The sequence below is a fragment of the Silurus meridionalis genome, chromosome 1 (genome assembly GCF_014805685.1).
Source record: "Silurus meridionalis isolate SWU-2019-XX chromosome 1, ASM1480568v1, whole genome shotgun sequence".
Lineage (NCBI taxonomy): Eukaryota > Metazoa > Chordata > Actinopteri > Siluriformes > Siluridae > Silurus > Silurus meridionalis.
This window is the reverse complement of record NC_060884.1, coordinates 32,020,594-32,030,112: the sequence shown is the minus strand read 5'-3', so window position 1 is coordinate 32,030,112 and position 9,519 is coordinate 32,020,594. Positions and strand designations below refer to the sequence as shown.

General features: G+C 39.2%; 1 protein-coding gene across 2 annotated transcripts in view; it reads right to left on the bottom strand.

Annotated features, from left to right (window-relative positions):
* Positions 1-949: 949 nt before the first annotated feature.
* Positions 950-9,519, bottom strand: part of col7a1 (collagen, type VII, alpha 1) — a 133,507-nt gene continuing 124,937 nt past the window's right edge. For both annotated transcript variants that reach the window (XM_046848459.1, XM_046848451.1), the window contains exons 113-121: positions 6,900-6,977; positions 6,755-6,808; positions 6,029-6,077; positions 5,872-5,880; positions 5,016-5,099; positions 3,379-3,507; positions 3,198-3,227; positions 1,787-1,960; positions 950-1,690 (exon numbers count right to left, since the gene is read on the bottom strand). In XM_046848459.1, coding sequence (XP_046704415.1) covers positions 1,659-1,690; positions 1,787-1,960; positions 3,198-3,227; positions 3,379-3,507; positions 5,016-5,099; positions 5,872-5,880; positions 6,029-6,077; positions 6,755-6,808; positions 6,900-6,977 — 639 coding nt within the window. In that variant the 3' untranslated portion in view covers positions 950-1,658. The remainder of the gene's footprint in view (positions 1,691-1,786; positions 1,961-3,197; positions 3,228-3,378; positions 3,508-5,015; positions 5,100-5,871; positions 5,881-6,028; positions 6,078-6,754; positions 6,809-6,899; positions 6,978-9,519) is intronic.

Sequence of the window (9,519 nt, the reverse complement as noted above, 5' to 3'; positions counted from 1 at the left end):
ATTTTAAAGCATGTGATAAATTTGATATGTGAGCAGAAACCTGATGCGGTCTTGTATAGACTACAGGTCCTGCCTTTTATTAGCACCAGAGCAACAACGGAAAAAAAACAGAAACGCATCATTTCCAGGGGAAAACTAGTCCCGGTTAATCACATGACTGGATTGTGGAGTCGATGATAAAGAATAAAAAAAAAAAAACGAAAGCTGCATCAGTTCAGCTTTTAACCTTTAAACACATACTATATGGACAAAAGCTTGTGGACACACTAAGTGCTTTTTTTCTACATTTAGTCCCCATTTCCTGTTATAATAATAACCTCCACTCCTTTGGGAAGATCCACTAGATTTTAGAGGGTGCTTGTGGAGATTTGTGCTTCTTCAGCCACAAGGGTGTGTAAAGTCAGGTTCTGACGTAGGTGAGGATGAGGAGGTTCCTGGTGTGCAGTCAGGATTCACATTCATCCCAATGGTGTTCAATATGGTTGGAACTGTGTAGCAGGAGATCTTCCACACCGTCCCATGTAAAGCACATCTTCATGGAGCTGGAACAGGTTTGGCTTTTCGAGTTCAACTGAAGGGGGAATTAAATTCTACTGCATCCAAAGACGTCCTATATTTTAATTGTGGTAACAGTTTGGTTAAGAACCACATATGGCTGGAAAAGTCACTACTTTGTCCATATAGTTTACATCATAATGCTTCTTTTTAACTGAGTATCAGGTCTATTGTTTCAGTGTTCTATTTCTATATATAGACCACAGGGAAGTGGGACTTATCCACAGAAATGTACTTGTGTTCTCGAAAAAAAATCTCCGTCCACACAAGAACAATTTGGAAATGTTTGTCAGAGTGCTATTTCATAAACGGTCATGTCTCAAGAATAACCCAAAGAGCTTTACAATGAGTGGAAGAGAGGGCGAAATTCAGAATTAAATCCATGGACATATCATACTATAGACTCGTCGTCCACTTTATTAGGAACACCTGTTCTTATGCAGGTATCTGATCAGCCAATCACGTGGCAGCTGCACAGAATCATGCACATACAGTGTAGGGAAGATCTTATAGGGCGGTATAGGGCATCATCTTCACATCAAACATCAGAATGAGGAAATAAAGTGATCTCTGTTTACAACGGTTGTAGGAAGTGATTACAGGAGTTTGTATATCCTTCCCTTTCCAATGCATTATGCAATGTGCCGCTGCCACATGATTGGTTGATTGGGTATAAATAAACAGGTGTACAGTTTTTTTTTTTTAATAAAGTAAATAGAGAGTGCTGGGGATTGCACTCATCCATTAAATATCCGTTTAAAAATGCTTTTACTTAAAAAAATAATGTTTCTGTGTGAACAAAAGGAGAAAATATGCATTTCGAAAAATATACGTCCTTAATCCCGTTGGAGTTATTAATGAATGAAATGAAACAAATGAATATGGTGAACTTCTTAAACAAAATAAATACAAAAAAAAGTAGTAATGGATTATAAACTGCATAAAAAATGTGCACAATTGAGGACAGTCGCATCATATGAGAACCTTAAGATGAGTGTGAATGTCAGAACACTGAACACTGGTGCTGTGTGTGTGTGTGTGTGTGTGTGTGTGTGTGTGTGTGTGTGTGTGTGTGTGTGCGTGTGTGTGTGTGTGTGGTCCCGTCATGAGCGTTCACTATTCGACCCCAGAGCACCTGGAACAAACATGAGACAGCAAATGTCAGTAAAAAAAAAAACTCCGGCTACTGTACATGGTGTGTGTGTGTGTGTGTGTGTGTGTGTGTGTGTACCTCTGCTTTGTTGTAGGCAGCTTTGTTCACACTTCTCTTTGTGTTCGTAGCGGTTAGCGTTTCCTCCACAGCCGCTGTAGATGAAGGGTCTGCACTCACCCTCCTGAGAATTAAAGTACCAGCGCAGAGTGTATCTGGAGCACCCACCCTCATCCAACGGCAAGACGCACGGGTCTAACACACACACACACACACACACACACAATCAAAATAATAGAGGGCACAGCAGCAGATGAACAGCAGCAGAGCGCTACAGTTGAAAGAAATTAGCTTTTTAATAAAAACGCTTTATATTAAATTCAGGAACACTGACACACTCACCATCACTTTATACAATCATGGTTTGTCTATTAGACATTTTTCATTTAAGCAAAATATATATTTGAATTGTACTCTATATTTATTCTCTATATAAAGACATATGCTGTATATAAGGCCTTATTCCAGAGTGACTTACATATACATCCTGATACTGGTTTATTAGGTCACAGAATAATGACATGCTTTTTATAAATCCTCCAATTTAATAAACCCTGCATACACACACACACACACACACACACACACACACACACACACACGCTCCAGTTTCTACACTGAATACCTGGACTGTATAGACATAAGTATTGGGACACCTGACTTGCTCCACCATATGTGGTTCTGTTGCAGGCAGCACAGTTTTATAGGATGTCTAGAGATGTGGTAGCATTAAATTTGCCCTTCAGTTGAACTTTGAGACTTAAACCTGCATGACGATGCCCTGTGCTCTGTCCTCAACCCTACTGGGATAAATTGGAACGCTGACTGCACCCCAGGCCTCCTCACCTCACCTACATCAGACTGGAAAAGTGTTAGCTCAGTGGGTAAGGTTCTGAGTTACTGATCGGGAAGGTCAGGGGTTAAAATCCCAGCACCACCAAGCTGCCACTGCTGGACCCTCAACATCTCCGTTGTGTAAATGAGATAATTTGAGATAAAAGTGGAGGTTATTATAACAGCAATTAGGAACTGAATTTAAAATGGAATGTTCAGAAAGCATATACCAATCTTATGGTTTATAAGTATAAGATTTCACAAACCTTTGTCCATATAGTGTATACATAGTATACTGATAGATTGTATTAAATATGAATAAACTTAAGAACAGGAGGAGAAATGAGCAAGAAAATTAAGACAAAATAAAAGAGTGACTTGTAGAAGTTAATTAAAAACCCTTTGTTTGCTATTGTAGCTTGTAGTAGCTTAATGTGGGTGAACGCTGGCAGTTCTGTGCTCGTACTAGTCTAGAATTCATTTGCTCAATGCCCTTTAATGAGGACTGATGAAGGAATGGCAGATAATAATAATAAAGCTAAAACGCTAAAAACTTTATACTGCATAACAAGCACAGGAACACAGAACATGGTCTTACCTTCACCTTTAACCTCTCTCTTCTTTCTCACTGCAAAAACCAAAACATATTTATACTGTGTTAGTCTCTGTGTGCATGTGGAGAAATGTACAGAATACTAAACTTAACACATTTCTACCCAATAACGAGCAGCTGAATTTTCTTTGCAGTCATTAATTCCAATATAAAAGTGCCCTCATACCTTGGCTCTGATTGGTCGAGGGCACAAAGTCAACGGTCTCCTCCACCGGATCATCGTAGTTCTCCAAAGAGTAAACATTCTCATCGTAATCTGGGTCGTTTGTGTTTACCAGAACACGCAGCTCGTGACCTGATACACACACAAACAAACAAACAAACACAAATACAGAGAAAATACTCCAGTCATGAGTTTCACTTAACTGCACAGTGACCTTAACTTTCATACAACAATAAAGACACATAATAATCCATCTCTCTCTCTCTCTCTCTCTCTCTCTCTCTCTCTCTCGGTCAAGTTAAATATGCTCCTGAGGCTCCAGTGACCACTGTTCCTGCCCCTCTTTCCTCCGTGGATCTTCCCACTTCGTCCAGGCCTGCCTCTGGATAGTGTTCTCTTCGACTGGAGGTCACTCTGTGCAGCCTGGGACGGTTTCTCATCAACACCTTGGGTGGTTCCATTACATTCCGGAGTAAGAACGGGCGCTTTGAGGATGGATTGGACTGTAGTTAATGTCAACAGTCTGCTACATCAACTCAGGACTACATTTCACGTCTGATCATCATCACTGCACCCCACAACATTGTATATCTGCTATAAATAGACATTCGGTGCAACCCAGATGAGGATGCGTTCCCTCGAGTCTGGTTCCTCTCAAGGTTTCTTCCTTATGCCATCTCGGGGAGTTTTTCCTTCACCACAGTCGCCACCGGCTCGTTCATCAGAAACAAACTTACTTATAAAGAACATCTTCACTTTTAATTACCACATTATTGGTGATTAAAAGCATTATTAAAAACATTATTAAAGCTGCTTTGAGACAATGTTCATTGTTAAAAGCGCTATACAAATAAAAATGAATTGAATTGAACTTAACATAATGTCCAAAAGACATTCCTAAGAACAATTTTTTTGCGAAGATCGAACGTATCCAATTTTTTTAATTCAATACATCAATACATGGATGCTGTAGCATGAAACAGCAGGTTACACAAACAGCTACTGTTTGTGTAACCTGCTGCTGTAACGCAATAATCTTCCACACGGGATCAATAAAGTATATCTAAGTCTAAGTCTATATGCCCTGAGTCTTGCCTTATAGGTGTGTTTAATGGGAAATTGGTTTTCTGTTCGTTTTCTCAAAACACGCACACACACATGCGCACACCCGTGCACACACACACACACACACCCGTACACACACTCCAGAGGTGGATAGGGATTAGGATGAAAGTGTAGTGATTTCCTTTAATGAGAGGTTAAGGTGACAGATGACAGGATAAAGGTAATTAATATTTTACAGCTCCTTACTGTAATTACTGGAAGCACTTTAGAGGTGTCGTTGTAAGCTTAATAGCATTGAAACAGAATAACTAAGAACAATCCCATCACATTAATATACATTAGTGAATGTTGAGATGTTGTTTGGGACTTTAGTTATAACTAATAGATTTGTACATGCACAGAAAATAAAACGAAAAAGAAATCGTGTAACTCTCAGATCTACTCAACGGCCCTGAATTTCTTTTCCAGTGTGTATAAAACCAACACAAATAACAAGGCACCAGGATCTTCACAGGCTACTGTATACAAGCACAGGAAGCTACGTGTGAACACAAAGAGGTGGACAGCACACTCACCCGAATCGTCGGCTAGTGAGCGCTCGGCAGACGAGCGACTTCGGAAAGCCTGCACTGCCGAACGCGTCGGAATTTCTCCAACACCTGGCAACATGTACAGAATACAATTACATCAGTACTCTTGAGCACAATCACCAAACACACACACACACACACACTTGTATCCAAGCTCGCATTATACACCATTACCCAGCTGCCGAGCATTCATTAACATCACCACATTTTATGGACAAAAGTAAACCTAGGACACCTGACTTTTCCAGCCATATGTGGTTCTTCCCCAAACTGTTAGCAGAAACTTGGAGGCACTCACCTGTTCCAGCTTGACAATGCCCATGTGCACAAAGCCAGCTCCATGAAGAAGTGCTTTACATGGGTAGGAGTATTTAGCTATAGAGCTTCAATACTATTGAACAACTTTGGAATGAATTGAAACACTGACTGCATGCTAAACCTCCACCCTTGTGGTTGACTGTGCACAAATCTCCACAATCACTCTCTAAAATCTAGTGGCTCATCTTCCCAGAAGAGTGAAGCGTATTATAACAGCAAATGAGAACCAAATGTAGAATGGGATGTTAAAAAAAATGTAAACAATATTTAGATATAAAAAATTTTTAATTCAGTTTCAAATGGACTATGAGTGCCTCTTTTCATTACATTGTGTTTTGAAAGGTCGGGTCAGATTTTTTTCCTCAAGTAAAAAATAGTCATTAAAGCATGCAGTAATGATAATCCCGTGATCCGCGATGGTTCGAGCGACACTACGTAACCTTTTTAACGCTAAGATAATGCTACAATGAATTCGTAAAAAAGGTTAACGATGGCACTTTTTTAAAAGCTTAAGGTCACTTACCTCCACAGGCTTCACAAAAGAAATAACATGGGGATGGGAAAAAAAACAAGGAAAAAGAAAATTACGGTATGGTACTGTGTTAATTTACTCAATGAATGTAAGGATATTTGAACATAAGTACACGTCGGAAATGACGAGTAATGAAATAATCGCTCACCACAGTGCTGACTCATCTCAGAGCGAACATACGCCCGGATCTCGTCCTCCTACACACAACAGGACATGGACCAATAAGAGAACATTTGGGCTGGAGAGGTTTTATATGTGTAGCCTTGATACAGAGGGTGAAGTTTAGAGTTCCCTAAAATACAACCCCAAATTCCAGAAAAGTTGGAACAGCTTGAAAAATATAAATAAAACCAGAAAAATTATAAAAAATTATAAAAAACTATAAAAAACTATAAAAAAAACTATAAACTATAAAAACTATTAAAAAAAACCCCACATTTTATTCACAATTCACAGAATAAAATAATAATAATGATAATAAAGATACATTTTGCACAGTGTCCCAACTTTTTTTGTAATCGGATTTTCAAAATACTGAAGATTTGCTGCAACTGGAGATCTGTTTTTATAAGCTTGTATCATTTCCCCTATTATTATTAGTATGTCATTTTTATAATTTACAGTACAACTGAAAAAAAGAATTAAGGTGACTTTACACAGTAGATTATTAATGTACATTAAGATCATCATGGCTCTTTCCACCACCAGACCCCGCCCCCTAAAAATACTCACATGCCTCACACGTCTTAATAAACAGATCACGCTGTGATTTTATTTAGCATATTTCCTCATCACCTCTCCAAATGAATTCCTGCCTCAAGCCCCCTTGTGTGAAAGAACATGTGTATAAGTGTGTGAAATTCTGTGCTCAGACCGTCATGCTGGTTTCTCCTTTATCTCCCTTCGCTCCATCAAGACCAATTTCTCCCTGATGCATAAGAGAGCAAAATGTGAGAAAGAAAACATCGTTGAAACGAGAGACAGAGTACGCAGAGGTGTGTGTGTGTGCACACACTGACCTGCTCTCCTCTTTCTCCTGGGATCCCTGGGATACCACGAGGGCCGACCGAAGTAGGGCCTGGAGGACCTCGTTCACCCTGAGGAACACAGTGTAATGTGCACGAAAACTCAAGTACACTCTCATATAGAGGTGATGAGGAGGGAAAAACTTTAAACAGCATGAAAAACAAAACAATCTCTCTCTCTCTCTCACACACTTTCTCTCGACCAATGAGGTATGGTACCTGCCCACCTACTATATTAATGATATAAACTACACTAACAGTTTTAGACACCTGACCATAAAATTTGGTGCTTCCTTTTTGAACATACCATATTTAGTCCCTATTTGCCCTGATAATAAGCTCCACTCTTATGAGAAGATGTTCCAATAGATGTTGTGGAGGTTTGTCGCATTCATTGTGGCTTCTGATGTAGGTACTGATATAGGTAAGTTGAGGAGGCCTGGGGGTGCAGTCAGCATTCACCTTTATCCCAATGGTGTTCAACAGGTTTGGAGCTAAATAGCAGGAGATCTTCAACTCCAGATGCCCATGTAAACCATATCTTCATGGAGCTAGCTTTGACGCATTATCGTGTAAGGTTTTGGGTCTCCTAGTTCGTTTCCTGCTGCAATTGTATGCCTTCAACTTTGTGAAGAAGAACCATAAATGGCTGGGGAGTCGGGTGTCCAAAAGACTCTTTAGTCCATATAGTCCAAGTGGTCTGGTTCCATTTTGTAGGTGCTGTTACTTAAGACTATACATGCCAAGCAAACCAGCCACATAAATACGAATAAAATAATAATAATGATAATAAAAATATGCTATGGCTGGAATATGCAGGTGTACACTGGTAAATCCTGTGGAGAAGCACCTGAAAAAAACAGAACATGAGGATGGTACTAGACGGTATTAGACACTGCTGAGAGATTGAACTACATACAGCTGAAAATTCGGGTGTCAGAATACAGTAATCCCCACTTTACCTCGGTTGGAATCTGGCGCCCCCGGTTTATCGTGGAATTGCGTTTGCCATATAACTAATTAGTTTGGCTAATTTTCCCGGCCTCTTTTGGAGAGCACAATAGACCAAAACACCAATAGGGAATTGTTTTTTAATAAAAATATAATTATTAATTACAAAATGAAGTAAAAAGTTTAATACAGTACAGCACTGTATACATAAAATAGCATTTTTGGGGTGGTGTGAAAAATCCCCTGTGAAAAACGGGGCATTACTGTATTTTTTAGTCCATAGAAAGGTGCAACTCAACATTAAAGCAGCTGTAGTATATCTCGGTTTTATTTCAGTAACTACTAATTTTCTCCTGAGACTTTCTTTTTCAGTAATCAATCACCAACACATTATTTCTTCTTTTTTTGTTTTTTATAATTGTGCAAGACTTACAGTACAATCTTGCAGAAATAGAGCTGTAACACTGAACAGTCTGACCGGTTACAGGGATAATAGCTTTATTACGCAGTCTACTGAGGCTACACCAATGATGGACAGTCGTTTCAGAGGAAGGGCTGATTAATATTCCTGAGGAGATGAAGGTAAAGAAAGAGGCTTCTGCTGAGACACCGTGAAAGGGTTTATGGGTACATTTAGTTCACTGCAGTGTTGAGGTAGACACCTGCAAAATTTCAAATACACACTGTAGTGCTGAGCATCAAGAATAAAGTAGTGCTGGGGGGTGTATGATGCCTGAATGAATCTTAAGGCAAAGATCTGGAGGTCGACGTTAGAGAAAACGTAACGCAATGCAGAACTGATAGTGACCTCAAATTATCCTTATATACATAAATATATAAAAAGTTATTTTATTGCGTCTGATAATTCACATATTTACCTGTGTAGCTTACACTATATATTACATTATAGTTATGAAATAGGAGACCAAAACCTGTTCCATCATGACAATGCTCCTGTGCATAAAGCCAGATCCATGAAGTTCTGCTATACATGAGTTGGAAGTGTGTGGAAGATCTCCTGTTGTAAATCCCTGTTCTCAACATTATTGAACACCTTTGGGATGAATGTGAATGCTGACTGAACCCCAGGCCTCCTCACCTTCTCACCTACATCACTACCTGACTTTAGTAACACCAATTCATTTTAATTCTATTGCATTGTTATTTTTATAGAACCTTTTAACAATAAACATTGTGTAAAAGCAGCTTTACATAGATAAAGCTGTAATAATAGTGTATACGTTTGATCATTATGACTGTAAGTTTGTCCCTAATGGGTAAGCATGTAATTAAAAATTTCCTGAAATGGCATGGGGAAGAAACCGTGAGAGGAACCAGGTTCTAAAGGGAACTCGTCCTCATCCTCAGCACTCAGCACTGAAGGTCAGTTCGTTACAGTTCATCATTATTAAGGTGTGAAGTGATAGGAGCTTAAATGTAGCCTGTGGTCCTAAACCATTGTAGTAGACTGATATTGATTACAGTCCAAATCCATCCTCAAAGTTTTTGTGTTGCTCAGTAACTTCATGGATCTTTAGTCCAAATCTCCACAAGCACACAAATCTAGTGGAACATCTTCCCAGAAGAGTGGAGGTTATTATAATAGGGAATGTGGACTCAACATGGAATGGGATGTTTAAAAAGAAAAAACACACGGACTGCT